Below are 19013 nucleotides of genomic sequence, written 5' to 3'. Positions count from 1 at the left end.
GAACATGTTCCAGTCTGTGATAGCAAAACAGTCCTGTAGCTTAGCATCTGCTTCATCTGACAACTTTTTTATTGATCTAGTCACTGGTGCTTCCAGCTTTAGTTTTTGCTTGTAAGAAGGAATCAGGAGGATAGAATTATAAGATTTGCCAAATGGAGGAAAAGGGAGAGCTTTGTATGCGTCTCTGTGTGTGGAGTAAAGGTGGTCCAGAGTTTTTTTCCTCTGGTTGCACATTTAACATGTTGATAGAAATTAGGTTAAACTGATTTAAGTTTCCCTGCATTAAAGTCTCCGGCTACTAGGAGCGCCGCCTCTGGGTGAGCGTTTTCTTGTTTGCTTATGGTGGAATACAGCTCATTCAATGCTATCTTGGTGCCAGCCTCTGACTGTGGTGATATGTAAACAGATACAAAGAACATAGAAGAAAACTCTCTCGGTAGATAGTGTGGTCTACAGCTTATCATGAGAAACTCTACCTCAGGCGAGCAAAGGCTTGAGACTTTCTTAGACGTCGTGCACCAGCTGTTGTTCACAAATATACAGAGTTCCGCCTCCCCTTGTCTTACCAGACGCCGCTGATCTATCCTGCCGGTACATCGTATAACCAGCCAGCTAGCTGTATGTTGATATTGTCGTCATTCAGCCACGACTCCTCCTACTAGAGACAACAATGGATCACGCAAAGCTGCCACAACTGTCAGTAAGAGTGTCCATGATTGAGTCTTTGAATGAAGAGATTGAGATAAAACTGTCCAGTTTGAGTGTTGCAGCTTGTTCCAGTCGCTAGCTGGAGCGAACTGAAAAGACCCATGGATATGTGTGCTTTAGGTTCCTTTAACAGAATGTGTCTGGCAGAACAGGTGTTCTGCCCCAGGTGTCTTTCACGACTCTGACGAGCCCGAGGCAGAGGATATACGGCTCCCTCGGGAACAGGCCCCGACCCCGGTGATCTGGGTGAAGAGGAGGCGGAGAAAGAGAGGTCCAGTGTATCCCTCTACATGACTCAGGCTGGTTCCCAGTGTAGCCCTCTACATGACTCAGGCTGGTTCCCAGTGTATCCCTCTACATGACTCAGTCTGGTTACCAGTGTAACCCTCTACATGACTCAGGCTGGTTCCCAATGTAACCCTCTACATGACTCAGGCTGGTTCCCAGTGTAGCCCTCTACATGACTCAGGCTGGTTCCCAGTGTAGCCCTCTACATGACTCGGGCTGGTTCCCAGTGTAACCCTCTACATGACTCAGGCTGGTTCCCAGTGTAGCCCTCTACATGACTCAGGCTGGTTCCCAGTGTAACCCTCTACATGACTCAGGCTGGTTCCCAGTGTATCCCTCTACATGACTCAGGCTGGTTCCCAGTGTATCCCTCTACATGACTCAGTCTGGTTCCCAGTGTAACCCTCTACATGACTCAGGCTGGTTCCCAGTGTAGCCCTCTACATTACTCAGGCTGGTTCCCAGTGTAACCCTCTACATGACTCAGGCTGGTTCCCAGTGTAGCCCTCTACATGACTCAGGCTGGTTCCCAGTGTATCCCTCTACATGACTCAGTCTGGTTACCAGTGTAACCCTCTACATGACTCAGGCTGGTTCCCAATGTAACCCTCTACATTACTCAGGCTGGTTCCCAGTGTAGCCCTCTAATGACTCAGGCTGGTTCCCAGTGTAACCCTCTACATAACTCAGGCTATGACTCAGGCTGGTTCCCAGTGTAGCCCTCTACATGACTCGGGCTGGTTCCCAGTGTAACCCTCTACATGACTCAGGCTGGTTCCCAGTGTAGCCCTCTACATGACTCAGGCTGGTTCCCAGTGTAACCCTCTACATGACTCAGGCTGGTTCCCAGTGTATCCCTCTACATGACTCAGGCTGGTTCCCAGTGTATCCCTCTACATGACTCAGTCTGGTTCCCAGTGTAACCCTCTACATGACTCAGGCTGGTTCCCAGTGTAACCCTCTACATGACTCAGGCTGGTTCCCAGTGTAACCCTCTACATGACTCAGGCTGGTTCCCAGTGTAGCCCTCTACATGACTCGGGCTGGTTCCCAGTGTATCCCTCTACGCGACTCAGGCTGGTTCCCAGAGTAACCCTCTACATGACTCAGGCTGGTTCCCAGTGTAACCCTCTACATGATCGTCACCAGACTCCTCTTCATCAACAATGGTTGAGCTAGACAACTATTGGCCTACTCATGATGTATTGGTTACCTAGACAACTATAGGCTACTCATGATGTATTGGTTGAGCTAGACAACTATAGGCTACTCATAATGTATTGGTTACCTAGACAACTATAGGCTACTCATGATATATTGGTTGAGCTAGACAACTATAGGCTACTCATGATATATTGGTTGAGCTAGACAACTATAGGCTACTCATGATGTATTGGTTGAGCTAGACAACTATAGGCTACTCATGATATATTGGTTGAGCTAGACAACTATAGGCTACTCATAATGTATTGGTTGAGCTAGACAACTATAGGCTACTCATGATATATTGGTTGAGCTAGACAACTATAGGCTACTCATGATATATTGGTTGAGCTAGACAACTATAGGCTACTCATAGACAACTATACTCATGATATATTGGTTGAGCTAGACAACTATAGGCTACTCATAATGTATTGGTTACCTAGACAACTATAGGCTACTCATGATATATTGGTTGAGCTAGACAACTATAGGCTACTCATAATGTATTGGTTGAGCTAGACAACTATAGGCTACTCATGATATATTGGTTGAGCTAGACAACTATAGGCTACTCATGATATATTGGTTGAGCTAGACAACTATAGGCTACTCATAATGTATTGGTTACCTAGACAACTATAGGCTACTCATGATTGGTTGTTGTTTTTTTGCTTTTTTTTGTTTGTTATGAAAAGCGCTATATACATTTAATCAATTATAATATTGCAGCTAAATAAATATAATAGCTGTTACGTGTACGTGCTGACGTATAATCACGCAGGCTACGTTGTGTCGAGCGTGGTGGAATGAGAACGCGCCTCAACCAATGAAAAGGTGCGGTGGGCGTCCACAGCCGAGCCGCCCAGTTCCTTGTACGGCGGCCAGGATAATTCAATATAAACCCGTCTCCTTCCTTGTCCTCCTCGTTTGTAGCATCCCTTGAATGCTCAGCTAGTCTCCCGAGTTGAACCAGCTCTTCAAAAGAAAAAGACCCGTGTTTGTCATTCACCAAGCGGTCTCCGTTATCTCAGCCATGGCTAGCTACCATAAACCCGACGAGAAGACTTTGCAGGGTCTGAAAGACATCGCTAACAAGCTGCGGATCAACTCCGTCAAGGCAACGTGCGCTTCCAACTCCGGGTAAGTTTTAAAAAGTAAACGGGCCGCAGTTTAATCAACGTTTCGTAATGTATTTTACTTGCTGACATGATACATTGAACTGAACGGGGCAGCAGCTGTAATAGTTGCGTGGACGTGCTGCAATTCATGGGCTGAAAGTCGTCAACGGGTAGTTGTCGTGTGTTTAGCTAGTTATTAAACCAACCAATGAACTAGTTAGTTAAACCAAGTACACAACGTTTCCCTTTCCAGGTGTAATTCAGGGCTGAATCTTGGCGTGAGGTTTGCTAGTTGTATTTCATTGCTCCATGCACCACCCCTAGATGGGGAGGATATAACCACGGGGCAGGTGTTTTCGGGATGCGTTCAACATTTAAATAAACTCCACATTTGACGACTGAGTTCTTTTTTTTTTTCTTAAGATGATATTTATTGGGTTTGACATTTTATTCAGACAGTAATGAGACGGGTAACTGGTAGGAACGGTTGGAAGAAGGGATTTATCCTTGTTCTCAGGTGTAACGTTTTGTGACACATGCTGGGGAGTGTTACGACTCCACCAAATACTCTGCTCATGAGACTATAATATTTAATGGCTGTAACCAGAAGTTCTGTCTCCTTGTCCATAGACTGCTTTCAATGTAAGGACACAAACAATTTAATTTGGGTGAACTCTCTCTTCTAAAATGTTTTCTCAAGGAGGGTTGGCCACTTGCGATATGTTTCCCAAGTGCTTGGTGTTTAAAAAATGTTCTTTTTACAATTCATTTCTCCATCACTCAACCTTCAAGGAAAAATCTAATGAATATCAATATTCAGGTGGTTTTATGTCTGTTAGTTGAAAGATAATGAATTAACTAATTAGATAAATAAAACCCCTACTTTTCAATGCGTGACTGAGGGTCAAATGCGTGTGTGTTGTCAGCTCTGGTAAATTGTTACATGTTACCTAGCTAATATTAGCTAGCTAGATATCTGCGTAAAACTGCTATCCTTTAAATGACCGTACATTTTATGGATGCACCATCAATTCTTACTTTTGGTTCACTTTGATTAGATAGAATCTGGCTATTCATTCCACTGTTTCTGAATGTTTTGCAACTGTTTTGGCGTTTTCAATTGTCCCTCCCGGCTTGCTTCCGTTAAACCGAATCAGAGGAATTGAATACACCACTGGCATCATGACCATATCTTATATATAAAAAACACATCACATGGAGAGATGTGCGGGTCTTGTGGTGGCCTTCTGCCTTTGATTTTAAAGATTGAGTCCCACCATGCGTCCAGACAGCATCCTAGTAAAATACTGAATAAAGGACGAGTGTTTTTTGGGGCGGGTTAGAAATGCCCTTTTTGTTCCGCATGAACTGTTCTCTCTTCAAGCTTGGAATTTGCTTAGTCATGGACTAGCTTTTCTGCTCTGGCTACCTCCAACACAGGGGTATTGATGTAAATACATTTAAAGTTGGGCTCCTCTCTCATTACAGAGAAGAATTTAAGCCAAGTCGGAACTACACTTTCTCACCATTGTTGCCACAGTACAGAAGTGGTTCATTTCTCAACATGACATTCTGAACGTGTTTGTCACTGCGTGGGGAAAGAAGGGGACACTAATGTGGTTTTATGTGCCTGAAATTGCAACCTATTCACTATGTAGGCTAGTGCAATACATTTTGACCAGACATTTGTTTCTATTGTGTGTGTATATATATATTAGTATAATTTGTTACATATAATCTATATTCTGTTAGTGTGTGGGACATTAGTGAAGGGCTCCAAAAAAGTAAGTATGTCCCTATCGAAGGGTAACTTTGTCAACCCAGAGCAGCTCTAGCCGGTCTGTCAGCTGTTGTGATGCCAACTCCTTGTCACTGTGGAGTTGGTAAGAGAGCAGACTGATCTGGGACCAGGCGAAAGCAACTCCACCGTTCCTCAGAAATTTAAATGTAGTTCTCGCTTTAACGAATATGCAGATTCCTTTTTGAATTCATGAGACGGTATCTTTCCAGCCCAGATTTTATTGTATGTGTTTACTGCTTACAACATTAGGTAGAGAGAACCTCACCTGTGGCTTAGATAAAGGCTTTCTTAGACAATGTGGGTGGAGACAGAAACAATGTTTTATAATTGGCTACTTTTCAGTTCGTAAGATGACCATTTCCTCGTTAGGGTCTATGATCACTTTCAGGTATGAACACCAACCTGTTGATGATCACCTCCTGGTCTGTCAGATGCCCAGTTGTCCATCAACAGTATCCAGCCCCGATTCTGCACTAGATCAGTTTCCTGCTTATGGGATTTAAAAAAAAATATATTTTTATTTTTAGATAACGTAAGCTTTCTGTGGCTTAAATAAACACCACGTTGGGTATTAATGGGTTAAATCGGTCTAGCCTACTTCCCAAATATATTGGCCTAGATTAGAGTAGAATTTTGATTATGCCTAGGCTACCATTCACCAAATCATTGATTTAGTTACTGACTACTACAATACATAGCTATTATTATATTGTACACTTATCTTGCACTGTTTCAGTTTATGGGTAAATCCATTTGAGTTCAAGAAGTATTTTGTTAGTTGACAGCATCCCCTGTGGTTTAAACACAACTTTCCATACATTGCTTGCCTATGGAAGAAGTGGTTGGGAAATGACTTTTTGAACCTGAATGCCAAAACATTACCGTGCTTAAAGCTGATCCATTTTGCAAACCATGCTATGAGACCTTCATGTCTTCATCACTGGAAAAGAGAAACTGTTGCATTTGTCCTGTTAATTTAAATGATTGTAAGCTTTTATTTATTTTTTCTACTTTACTTCTATCTAAACATGTAAAAAAAAAAAAATCTAAGATTTCCTGGTGAAACTTTCTCCCTGTTTTCAGTAATAAACGTCACCTACCCAATGGGACCTCAGAGCAGGCTCACCTTGCCCAGCTCCTTTAGTCTGAACAATGAGACCTCCTCAGAGCAGGCTCACCTTGCCCAGCTCCTTTAGTCTGAACAATGGGGAGGAACCAGAAAGATGGCCTATGTGGCTCCTCAGTTCGTGGCTCCTCTTTGTCCTCCTGACTGGCTGTGATTGCACACCTCATATGCTGTCCAGAAAAGGGAACATGTTTGAAGTATGTTGAAGACTAACCTGTTATTACCAAGTTTAATAAAAAAAATTTTTTTTTTTTTTTGTCACTTCCTGGTATTCAGACAGTTCGCCCACAAGGAAAACAAATAACCTTCCCTGGAAGGGAATCATGGTTTATCAGGTTTAGGCTCTTCTAGAAATGAAGAGTAGCCTGTTTTTAGAAGTCGACCTATAGGCGGACCTGGGGTGCGTTCAGTTTTCAACGTTTCCAGATGGTTTGTACGAAATGACACGTTTCCCCAAAACGGAGCTCACTGTTCTTCAACAACCATTTTGAGGTTTGTTTTCTCCCGTGTGGTGGTTGTGGCCTGGTCATTTTAAGGAGGACTATCTGGTAGAACTCGTCCAGCACAACATATAGGCCACCATAATAACGCCTCAACTGGCTGTTCGTACCGTTTCTGTTCAATTCCACATTGTTCACCGTTCTGTTCAATTCCACATTGTTCACCGTTCTGTTCAATTCCACATTGTTCACCGTTCTGTTCAATTCCACATTGTTCACCGTTCTGTTCAATTCCACATTGTTCACCGTTCTGTCCAATTGAACGCAAGCCTGGTCTGTCCTATTGACCGCAAGCCTGGTCTGTCCTATTGACCGCAAGCCTGGTCTGCCTCATCGTTTTTCCATCATGGCAGGAGACTTCATTGGTCCTCTTCTACACAGATGTAAGAACTAACCTTTTATTTTTTTTGTCAGAATCAGAACTGCTTTAACAAACTCAAGTGTAATTTATTTATTTTTTTCCAAAAATGCTTCGGCTGTCAGTATTTTAGTGGGAACTTTGACTAAATTGTTCTGTTTCAGCAGGTGTCTGATACTGGAATATCACCCTCGGGGGTAAATGCTTGAATACCGTGCCGTTGGTGACGAATGCAGTGACTGAATGATGTGTAAAACACTACTCGCAGTTCATCCCAATAGGCATCCTATTCATACTGAACCCTATGGGGCCCTGTTCCAAAGAAGTAATGCACTCTAAAGACTGGCCTTTTGGGGACACAACCTACACAATCCACTGAATGACCCCCACAAGGAGTGGAGTGTTGACATGTTCAGGTTTATCAGGAAGTAGATATGCTATTGGCCAACGACGTGTGAGATAACAGGAAGTAGCGATAGTATTAGTCAATGCATGGCTCTTCTCAAAACTGCCAGGTTTTGTAACATTCTAAACCACCACTGCTCTCTGCAAATACCTGTTACAACACGACTTGACTTCTCTGTGGAGAGACTGTCCTGCTCAAGTGTCTCCTGGGTATGACGTCTCTGTCTCCCCCTCATGAAGTCCAGGGACTTGCTGCTTGTGCTCAGTGTTGTCTTCCCTGGGAAAATATACAGTGAGCTCCAAGTGTTGGGACAGTGACCTGTTTTGTCTCTGTACTCCAGCACTTTGGATTAGCGAAGACGTGTGCAGCCTGTCAGATTTGAATTTGAGGGTATTTTCATCCATATCTGGTGAACCGTTTAGACGTTTTGTACCCCCGCGTTTTAGGGAAAGCGTAGTAAAGTATTTGGTTCCGTTTGTGGATGTTTCAGATTATTTCAAGAACTTTGAAAGTTTCTTCAACTGCAGTCACGAAAACCAAGTGCTATGATGGAACTGGCTCTCATGAGGACCGCCACAGGAAAGGAAGACCCAGAGTTACCTCTGCTGCTGCTGAGGATAAGTTCATTAGAGTTACCAGCCTCAGAAATTGCAGCACAATTAAATGCTTCAGAGTTCAAGTAACACACATCTCAACATCAACTGTTCAGAGGAGACTGTGAATCAGGCCTTTGTGGTCAAATTACTGCAAAGAAACCACTACTTAAGGACACCAATCAGAAGAGACTTGCTTGGGCCAAGAAACATGAGCAATGGACATTAGACCGGTGGAAATCTGTCCTTTGGTCTGAGTCCAAATGTGAGATTTTTGGTTCCAAACGCTGTGTCTTTGTGAAACTCAGTAGTTGAACGGATCTCTTCATGTGTGGTTCCCACCGTGAAGCATGGAGGAGGAGGTGTGATGGTGCTTTGCTGGTGACACGGTCTGATTTATTTAGAATTAAAGGCACTGCATTCTGCAGCGACACACGATCCCATCTGGTTTGGGCTTATTGGGACTCATTTGTTTTTCAACAGGGCAATGACCCAAAACACACCTCCAGGCTGTGTAAGGGCTATTTTACCAAGGAGAGTGATGGAGCGCTGCATCAGAAGACCTGGCCTCCAATCACCCGACCTCAACCCAATTTGAGACGGTTTGGGATAAGTTGGACCGCAGTGTGAAGGAAAAGCAGCCAACAAGTGCTCAGCATATGTGGGTACTTCTAGTTCCTGCTGCTGAAAAACATCCCCACAAGATTCTGCCACCACCACCATGCTTCACTGTAGGAATGTTGCCAGGTTTCCTCCAGACGTGACGCTTGGCATTCAGGCCAAAGAGGTTTCATCAGGCCAGAGAATCTTGTTTCTCATGGTCGGAGTGTCTTTAGGTGCCTTTTGGCAAACTCCAAGCGGGCTGTCATGTGCCTTGTTTTTTTTTTTTTTTTTTACTGAGTGGCTTCCGTCTGGCCACTCTGTCCTGATTGTTGGAGTGCTGCAGAGCTGGTTGTCCTTCTGGAAGGTTCTCCCATCTCCACAGAGGAACTCTGGAGCTCTGTCAGTGACCACCCCATTCTTGGTCACCTCCTTGACCAAGGCCCTTCTCCCCCGATTGCTCAGTTTGGCCGGGCGGCCAGCTCCAGGAAGAGACTTGGTGATTCCAAACTTCTTCCATTTAAGAATGATGGAAGACACTGTGTTCTTGGGGACCTTCAATGCTGCAGAAATGTGTTGGTACCCTTCCCCAGATCTGTGCCTCGACACAATCCTGTCTCGGCGCACTACAGACAACTCCTTCGACCTCATGGCTTGGTTTTTGGACTGACGTGCGTTGTCAACTGTGGGACTTTGTATAGACAGGTGTGTGCCTTTCCAAATCATGTTCAGTCAATTGAATTTACCACAGGTAGACTCCAATCAAGTTGTAGAAACATCTCAAGGATGATCAATGGAAACAGGATGCACCTGAGCTCAATTTAGTCTCCTAGCAAAGGGTCTGCACACTTACGTAAATAAGGCATTTCCATGTTTAATTTTATACATTTGCAAAAACTTCTAAACCTGTTTTGCTTTGTCATTAAGGTATTGTATGTAGATTGAGGACATTTTATTTAATCAATTTTAGAATAAGGATGTAACATAACGATGTTGAAAAAGTCCAGGTGTCTGAATACTTTGCGACTGCATGAAACTCTAACGTGATGGTTTGGGTTGCCGTTAACAGCCGGTTGATGTCACGTTTCACTAACAGGCTGCCCTCTCTCTACCTCTCTCTCTCTCCCCCGCTCTCTCTACCCCTCTCTGTCCAGTCACCCCACCACATGTTGCAGTGCAGCAGAGCTCATGTCCGTGCTGTTCTTCCACACCATGCGTTACAAAGCTGCTGACCCACGCAACCAGTGCAACGACCGCTTCGTGCTGTCTAAGGTGATTCTGTCTGTCCCCCACACGCTTACATTCTCCCAGACACACATTCTATGCACTTGCAAACTCTACACACACGGTTCACCTGTCAAGGGTTCTCTTTCATTTGCACTACATTTCCCATGCTCCCCTCTGTCGTGTACAGTGTTCTGATTTGGCTGCTGTGTTCCTCTAGGGTCATGCTGCACCAATCCTGTACGCTGCCTGGGCGGAGGCGGGCTTTGTGAAAGAGGCCGACCTGATCAACCTGAGGAAGCTCGACTCTGACCTGGAGGGTCACCCCACACCTGTAAGTAACCCCTGACCCCAATGTACTGAGATTGTTCATTAGGTTCAAAACGAAAGAACTGACAAACGGGACTGAACCTTGTGTTTCCTACAGTTGCAAAATGTTTTGAAACGCTTTCAGTGGCGACGCCCTAATGAACATGGTCCAGCTCCAGGTTTGACTAACTCTGACTGTTCTACAGAAACTGGAGTTTGTTGACGTGGCAACGGGGTCTCTGGGACAGGGGCTGGGGGCTGCCTGCGGGATGGCCTACACTGGGAAACACTTCGACAAGTCCAGGTACACACACACACGTACATCCTCAAGCCTTGACACTATCCCTCAAAGCACCTGTCACCCAGCCGTGATGTTCTCAGAAGGTTAAGGGGCACCCACAGAAGGTGTTGAGCTTTAAAAGAGCCTCGTCTTTCTGAACAGACACGTTATTCTATGGCTTTGGTAAATGTATTTGGATTGATCTGAGTCTCCTCCAGAACCCTCCGCACGGCTATGATTCTATAAGGAAATAAAATGAATTGAAACGCTGGAACAGTGAGTTGCAGGCTCATGTCAATCAGAGCAGGGAGGGAGAGCAGGGAGAAGGTGAATCTCATTCTAGTTCTGTGAGAGGTACATGCTTCTCTCGGCCATGGCCACGTGTTGGTCTCGAGCATAAGTAACAATGTTTACGAAAACCATAAGCAAGGGTCGGACCAACCTGAATCCACTCTTGGACTGTCAGCCCGGTCCTGACAATCTACTTTTACCGGATCTGGCCAAACAGGTCCCAGAGGATCTGGCCAAATGGGTCCCGCAGGATCTGGCTCAAATGAAGCACTTTAATGACTGGTGTCTTGAATAGGTGTCTTGTGTGAGATGTATATATATTATTTAATGACAATCTGTTTATGAATATGTAAAAATGTATTTTCTCTCTTCCTAGTTACCGTGTGTACTGCATGATGGGTGATGGGGAGTGCTCTGAGGGGGCTGTCTGGGAAGCCATGGCGTTCGGTTCCCACTACAACCTGGATAACCTGGTGGCTGTTATCGACGTTAACCGCCTGGGACAGAGTGAACCTGCTCCTCTCAAACACGACATGGACGTTTACCGCAAGCGCTGCGAAGCGTTCGGGTCGGTACCCCTCCCTCTTCTCCTTCGTTCCTCTCTTGCACCTCCTGCTCTCTTATTCTATCAGTTTTCCGTACTGTCTCTAATTCTTTAAGTGTGTGTGTGTAGGTGGAACACGTATGTGGTGGATGGTCATGACGTTGAGGAGCTGTGTAAAGCTCTGTGGCAGGCCCAGCAGGTGAAGGGGAAACCCACTATGATCCTGGCCAAGACCTTCAAGGGCAGAGGACTCAAAGGTATGGGAGAGAGAGAGAGAGACTGGTATGGGAGAGACTGGTATGGGAGAGACTGGTATGGGAGAGCGAGAGAGACTGGTATGGGAGAGACTGGTATGGGAGAGCGAGAGAGACTGGTATGAGAGAGAGAGAGACTGGTATGAGAGAGAGAGAGACTGGTATGGGAGGGAATCAATTTGTGCAGGCATCCCGATTGGCACAAAGGTCACACCTCAAGCACTGCCTTAGACAAGACCCGGGTTTGATCCCAGGCTGTGTCACAACTGGGTGTGACTGGGAGACCCATGACGCGGCGCACAATTGGCCCAGCGTCGTCTGGGTTAGGAAGAGGGTTTGGCCCAGCGTCGTCTGGGTTAGGAAGAGGGTTTGGCCCAGCGTCGTCTGGGTTAGGAAGAGGGTTTGGCCCAGCGTCGTCTGGGTTAGGAAGAGGGTTTGGCCCAGCGTCGTCTGGGTTAGGAAGAGGGTTTGGCAGGCCGAGATTTCCTTGTCCCATCGCGCTCTAGCGACTCCTGTGGCGGGCTGGGTACATGCACACTGACACTGTCGCCAGGTGTACGGTGTTTCCTCCGACACATCGGTGTGGCTGGTCTAACGGATGTGAAACGGCTAGCTTAGTTAGCGGTGGTGCGCGTTTCAATCGGTGACGTCACTTGCTCTGAGACCTTGAAGTAGTGGTTCCCCTTTGCTCTGCAAGGGCCGTGGCTTTTGTGCAGCGATGGGTAACGATGCTTCGTGGGTGACTGTTGTTGATGTGTGCAGAGGGTCCCTGGTTCGTGCCCGGGTATGGGCGAGGGGACGGTCTAAAGGTATACTGTTACACCGGCTCCCGGGTTACGTGGCCAGTTGTTTCGGAGGACGCACAGCTTCTCTTTGACCAGTTGTTAGAACTCTGCATCGTTGTTTAAGGGCTTTAAATGACTACATCTGATTCCTCTTCTCCAGGCATTGAGGATATGGAGAACTGGCACGGGAAGCCCATGCCTAAAGACCGGGCCGAGGAGGCCATCAAAGACTTGACGGCTCAGATTCAGAACCCCAACAACACCGTCTGCCCCGAGCTACCTAAAGAAGATACCGCCCCCGCTGACCTCTCACCTATCAGCCTGCCCTCCCCGCCCAACTACAAGATTGGGGATAAGGTGAACCACCGCTCCTCCGCAGAGAGAGACACGCCCCTGCAGAGAGGGGATACACGGTTAACCCCTCTCCTCTCTCCTCCCCAGGTGGCTACTCGTAAGGCGTACGGCGTGGCCCTGGCTAAACTGGGTCAGTCCAGTCCGAGGGTGGTGGCTCTGGACGCTGACATGAAGAACTCTACCTTCTCTGAGATGTTCCACAAGGCCTACCCTGAACGCTTCGTAGAGTGCTTCATCGCTGAACAGAACATGGTGAGATGGATGTAGGAGGGAAGAGACTGGGGGAGGGGGAGAACATGGTGAGATGGATGTAGGAGGGAAGAGACTGGGGGAGGGGGAGAACATGGTGAGATGGATGTAGGAGAGTAGAGACTGGGGAGGGGGAGAACATGGTGAGATGGATGTAGGAGGGAAGAGACTGGGGGAGGGGGAGAACATAGTGAGATGGATGTAGGAGGGAAGAGACTGGGGGAGGGGGAGAACATGGTGAGATGGATGTAGGAGGGAAGAGACTGGGGGAGGGGGAGAACATGGTGAGATGGATGTAGGAGGGAAGAGACTGGGGGAGGGGGAGAACATTGTGAGATGGATGTAGGAGAGTAGAGACTGGGGAGGGGGAGAACATTGTGAGATGGATGTAGGAGAGTAGAGACTGGGGAGGGGGAGAACATAGTGAGATGGATGTAGGAGAGTAGAGACTGGGGAGGGGGAGAACATGGTGAGATGGATGTAGGAGGGAAGAGGCTGGGGGAGGGGGAGAACATAGTGAGATGGATGTAGGAGAGTAGAGACTGGGGAGGGGGAGAACATGGTGAGATGGATGTAGGAGGGAAGAGACTGGGGGAGGGGGAGAACATAGTGAGATGGATGTAGGAGGGAAGAGGCTGGGGGAGGGGGAGAACATAGTGAGATGGATGTAGGAGGGAAGAGACTGGGGGAGGGGGAGAACATAGTGAGATGGATGTAGGTGGGAAGAGGCTGGGGGAGGGAAGAGGCTGGGGGAGGGGGAGAACATGGTGAGATGGATGTAGGAGAGTAGAGGCTGGGGGAGGGGGAGAACATGGTGAGATGGATGTAGGAGGGAAGAGGCTGGGGGAGGGGGAGAACATGGTGAGATGGATGTAGGAGGGGAGAACATGGTGAGATGGATGTAGGAGGGGAGAACATGGTGAGATGGATGTAGGAGGGGAGAACATGGTGAGATGGATGTAGGAGGGGAGAACATATCTAAAATACATTGTGTTCCCTCAGACCACTACTCTACAACATCCATGTGTACATGTCGTATGTGACCCCCCCCCCCCCGGGTCAGTGAAACACAGGACTAGTTTAATAATATGGTTGTTTAGGTGAGCGTGGCGATTGGCTGTGCCACGAGAGACCGCACAGTGGCGTTTGCCAGCACCTTCGCTGCCTTCCTGTCCAGGGCCTACGACCACATCAGAATGGCCGCCGTCTCTGAGTCTAACATCAACCTGGCCGGGTCTCACTGTGGCGTCTCCATCGGTCAGTACTGTGTTGTCTTTCGATCTCTGCGTCTCAAATCTCACCTGTCCCTCGACCAATCAAACTCTACTTCCCTTTCCTTCGACCAATCACACTGTACTTCCTGTCCCCAGGTGAGGATGGCCCCTCCCAGATGGCGTTGGAGGACATTGCTATGTTCCGCGCTATCCCAACATGCACTCTGTTCTACCCCAGCGATGGCGTGTCTGCTGAGAGGTCTGTAGAGCTGGCTGCTAACACCAAGGTAAGAAGTAAGAACCACACACGTTCAACATAGTGAATTTAGCCCATCCTGGAATTGAACCTGGGGTCTAGCGACTGTCAACCCAACACCGTAGTCATTACACCAACAGATCCATGCCACTTGACGAGGTCACCGGGTGTTGGGATTCTCGTCTCTACAATAGTTTGTTGCCATGTTAAGAGGTGTGACTTGGTGCAGCTGATTTTAATATCCGCTACCAGAACACACAGGAATACATTTGTCAGCCTTCATTATAGCCTCTACATACAGTCCACATTGTAGCTAAGACACCAGAATACAAATCCATGAGAAATATACATATGAACTAAGCCTGGGATGCCTCTCTGTGTGTCTGTCTATATACTTCAGGGAATCTGTTTCATACGCATCACCAGACCAGAACTGAAGGTGATCTACGACCCCGACGAGACGTTTGAGGTGGGCGTGGCTAAAGTGGTACGTCAGTCCGACAGCGACAAGGTGACCGTGATTGGAGCCGGAGTGACTCTGCATGAAGCTCTGACTGCTGCTGACCAGCTGGCCAGTGAGGGTAAGAGCGCCCCCCTGGTGGCCTGGCAGGGAATTACACCACCAACTGTGTCCCTGGCCCTTATTCATAGGCTGTGTTTACACAGGTGGGACACATCTGATCTTTTTCACAATTTGGACTTTTGACAGTAATTGGTCTTCCTGACATTGTGGCTCAGAGTAAGACTGCTGACCCAGGGTCAGGATGTCCGCACTGGGTACACCCTGTATATAGCCTCCACATTGACTCTGTACCGGTACCCCCTGCATATAGCCTCCACATTGACTCTGTACCGGTACCCCCTGTATATAGCCTCCACATTGACTCTGTACCGTAATACCCTGTATATAGCCTCCACATTGACTCTGTACCGTAATACCCTGTATATAGCCTCCACATTGACTCTGTATCAGTACCCCCTGTATATAGCCTCCACATTGACTCTGTACCGTAATACCCTGTATATAGCCTCCACATTGACTCTGTACCGTAACACCCTGTATATAGCCTCCACATTGACTCTGTACCAGTACCCCCTGTATATAGCCTCCACATTGACTCTGTACCGGTACCCCCTGTATATAGCCTCCACATTGACTCTGTACCGTAATACCCTGTATATAGCCTCCACATTGACTCTGTACCGTAATACCCTGTATATAGCCTCCACATTGACTCTGTACCGTAATACCCTGTATATAGCCTCCACATTGACTCTGTACCGTAACACCCTGCATATAGCCTCCACATTGACTCTGGACCGGTACCCCCTGCATATAGCCTCCACATTGACTCTGTACCGGTACCCCCTGTATATAGCCTCCACATTGACTCTGGACCGGTACCCCCTGTATATAGCCTCCACATTGACTCTGTACCGGTACCCCCTGTATATAGCCTCCACATTGACTCTGTACCGTAACACCCTGCATATAGCCTCCACATTGACTCTGGACCGGTACCCCCTGTATATAGCCTCCACATTGACTCTGTACCGTAATACCCTGTATATAGCCTCCACATTGACTCTGTACCGTAATACCCTGTATATAGCCTCCACATTGACTCTGGACCGGTACCCCCTGTATATAGCCTCCACATTGACTCTGTACCGGTACCCCCTGTATGCCAAAGGTATTGTATGTAGATAGGAGAGGAGGTATTCCATTTAGAATTCAGACTTTAACAACAAAATGTGGCTTAAAGTCGAGGGGTATGAATACTTCCTGACGGAAATTTACCTAATGGATATAGGCCCTTTTGGTTTTAATAATATACCATCTAGAATTTACGCTGTTTGAGCGAGACTTTGTGCTCATTGGTGTGTGTGTTTAGGAGTGAACATCCGTGTGATTGACCCGTTCACCATCAAGCCCCTGGATGCCGCCACCATCGTGTCGAGCGCCCGCGCCACCGGAGGGAGAATCATCACCGTGGAGGACCACTACAGAGAGGGTGGGTGTTGAAACTGTTCCAGCTAACCCTTCTTATCCGGGTGTTTAACCCTTCTGTGGGTGGGTGTTGTGTTTCATCTTACCCCTGTGTCTTTCTTTGTCCAGGGGGTCTGGGGGAGGCGGTGCTGTCTGCAGTAGGGGAGGAGCCTGGCATCGTCGTGACGCGGCTAGCGGTGAACCGTATACCCCGGAGTGGAAAACCTCAGGAGTTACTCGACCTGTACGGCATCAGCGCCAAACACATCGTCGACACCGTGCGCCAGACCTTCGCCAACTGAGACGATCGTCTCTTCGTTTGTCTCCCAAATGGCACCCTATTCCCTATGTAGTGCACTACTAATGACCCGGTTTCCTATTGGGCTAGTGCACTAGGTTGGGAATAGGGTGTCATTTGGGACATCTCTTTCCCTCAAGTCTGTACACATTTACCAACTTCATCTTCTCCATCCCTCTCTCCACAGTCTGAGGGGAAAGTACTGTAATACCCTGTGTATATAGCCTCCAAAGAGGGCTTAAAAACCTAACTTCTCTCCTCCTATCTACCACTAGTGTTAAACAGAACAGGGCTCTCTAGCGCCCCTTGTGGCTGTAATGTCCGAGTGCAGCGCTGTACGGTATACAGCAGCAGATCCGATAGGCTAGCGCTCAGCGGAGAGGGAGGGGTCTGAGTGTTGTCTTGACCATCCCAGAAGGGTCATATGCAGTAATGTTTCTAGATAACTCTTTACACACCTTAATGCAGCCTCGTTCTCATGAATCCTCTTTCCTTTCTGGCAAACTGTAATTGAGCATTAAGGCCTGAGGGGGGGGGGGGGGGGGTGGTATATGACCAATATACCACGGCTCAGGGCTGTTCTTAGGCACGATGTATCAGAGAGTATACAGCCCTTAGCTGTGGTATATTGGCCATATATCACAACCCCCCCCCCCCCCCCGAGGTGCCTTATTGCTGTTATAAACTGGTTATAGATATAACAGTAAAATACATGTACGATCTAATACCAGGGCTTTCAGGGCTCGACCACCCGGTTTCTAATCCTCCTTTCTCTAAGTGATGTTGATGGAGCGTTAGGTTCCAGCTGAAGCATGGTGACTGTCGGGGTTCGTCCCGTTCACTATCTAGGGAACCGGGTGCCATCTGAGACCATCCTGGGTATAGAACGAGGTTTGTTTTGAGTTTGTCGTGTTCTCTGCACGGCCAGGCGACGCTGAACTATCAGTCGCTGTGTGTTGTTTTTCAAATGAAGATAAACGTAGATTTATTTTCAGATCTTTGTTTCTTGGTTGGTCTCTTTTCATTCCAGCTGCTAACAATGTCATCTTTTCATCTCTTTCCACATTCCGTGTGTTTTCGGGGTTCCACATTCCGTGTGTTTTCATGGGGTTCCACATTCCGTGTGGTTCCACATTCCGTGTGGTTCCACCTGCTTGATCATGAACCTCTCCATAGCGCTGTTAGACACCATGCTCCAGGAGGAGCCAGACGGTTCCTGATTAACGTCTGCTTGTTGCTGGTCATAGCCTTAATTAGCAGTGAAACTGATGCAGGGTATTTACAGTCAATGGACCTGAGTTGTATGTATTAAACCTAAATGACTTGTTGTAACACTGATATATGAACTAATGTGTTCTTCTAGGCTGGTTGTGGTGGGTGTCTGGCTCGTGTTGCTTTCTGGGTATTATCTGACCCTAGTATCTCCACTCAGTCATGTCTGTTGCCAGGCAACGGTTGGTTTGCATTGCCATGGTAATGCTGAAATAATAAACTACAACTTGACCCAATGTTACTTGTTTTGTAGTCTTTAATTTTATTTTTACCTGGCCCAATGTGACTTGTCTTTCTACTCAGTAAAGACAGTCAGTTTAGTCAGAACCACGTAGAACTGGTAAAGCCCCGCAGGACAGTCAGAACCATGTGGAACTGGTAAAGCCCCGCAGGACAGTCAGAACCACGTGGAACTGGTAAAGCCCCGCAGGACAGTCAGAACCACGTGGAACTGGTAAAGCCCCGCAGGACAGTCAGAACCACGTGGAACTGGTAAAGCCCTGCAGGACAGTCAGAACCACGTGGTACTGGTAAAACCCCGCAGGACAGTCAGAACCACGTGGTACTGGTAAAACCCCGCAGGACAGTCAGAACCACGTGGAACTGGTAAAACCCTGCCCTAACCCTAACCCTAACCCTAACCCTTTTGTAGTTTCTATAAAGTCACAGTTCTACAGTTTTTACCCAATCAAACACACCAGCACATTATCGACCAGAACAAACCAGACACAAAAGCCTATTCAATGTTAAAATTATAACTTTATTTTTTTCCCCGATACAAATGTTCCTTTGATAACAGACTCATTTTGACTCCCAAAATGTAATCTTGTAAGCAATAGAGTTTTAAATTCCATCAAAGTTGAGAAAGAAACGATTCTCTTCATAATGTATTTACAAGCACATCTGGTATCAAACGGTAACAACACACTCACTGGTTTCCAGCGCTCTGGTTTCCAGCGCTCTGGTTTCCAGCGCTCTGGTTTCCAGCG

The 19013-nt window shown here is 47.2% G+C and overlaps 1 protein-coding gene across 2 annotated transcripts; it reads left to right on the top strand.

Moving 5' to 3' along the window:
- Positions 1-3109: 3109 nt before the first annotated feature.
- Positions 3110-18260, top strand: LOC139416972 (transketolase-like). Of its 2 annotated transcripts, XM_071166197.1 has the most exons (14): positions 3110-3342; positions 9859-9976; positions 10149-10262; positions 10444-10541; positions 11185-11376; positions 11482-11609; positions 12552-12748; positions 12833-12997; positions 14095-14251; positions 14365-14495; positions 14865-15045; positions 16360-16479; positions 16584-16775; positions 16862-18260. In XM_071166197.1, the coding sequence occupies exons 1-13, from the start codon at positions 3236-3238 to the stop codon at positions 16754-16756; spliced, it is 1881 nt and encodes a 626-aa protein (XP_071022298.1). In that variant the 5' UTR covers positions 3110-3235; the 3' UTR covers positions 16757-16775; positions 16862-18260. The 2 variants fall into 2 exon arrangements, with proteins under 2 accessions (XP_071022298.1, XP_071022297.1); XM_071166196.1 differs by having other exon boundaries at positions 16584-18260.
- The last annotated feature ends 753 nt before the right edge of the window (positions 18261-19013 follow it).

This window comes from Oncorhynchus clarkii, chromosome 9 (genome assembly GCF_045791955.1).
Source record: "Oncorhynchus clarkii lewisi isolate Uvic-CL-2024 chromosome 9, UVic_Ocla_1.0, whole genome shotgun sequence".
Taxonomy (NCBI): domain Eukaryota; kingdom Metazoa; phylum Chordata; class Actinopteri; order Salmoniformes; family Salmonidae; genus Oncorhynchus; species Oncorhynchus clarkii.
Note: the sequence above shows the minus strand (reverse complement) of the source record. Positions and strands in the feature narration are given on the sequence as shown.

Excerpts from the sequence above, each read along its gene's own strand:
- LOC139416972 (XM_071166197.1), top strand. The coding sequence starts at position 3,236 with ATGGCTAGCTACCATAAACCCGACGAGAAGACTTTGCAGGGTCTGAAA. Across the intron at positions 12,749-12,832 it reads ACTACAAGATTGGGGATAAG|GTGGCTACTCGTAAGGCGTA; the intron begins GTGAACCACCGC and ends TCTCCTCCCCAG. Across the intron at positions 12,998-14,094 it reads TCATCGCTGAACAGAACATG|GTGAGCGTGGCGATTGGCTG; the intron begins GTGAGATGGATG and ends ATGGTTGTTTAG.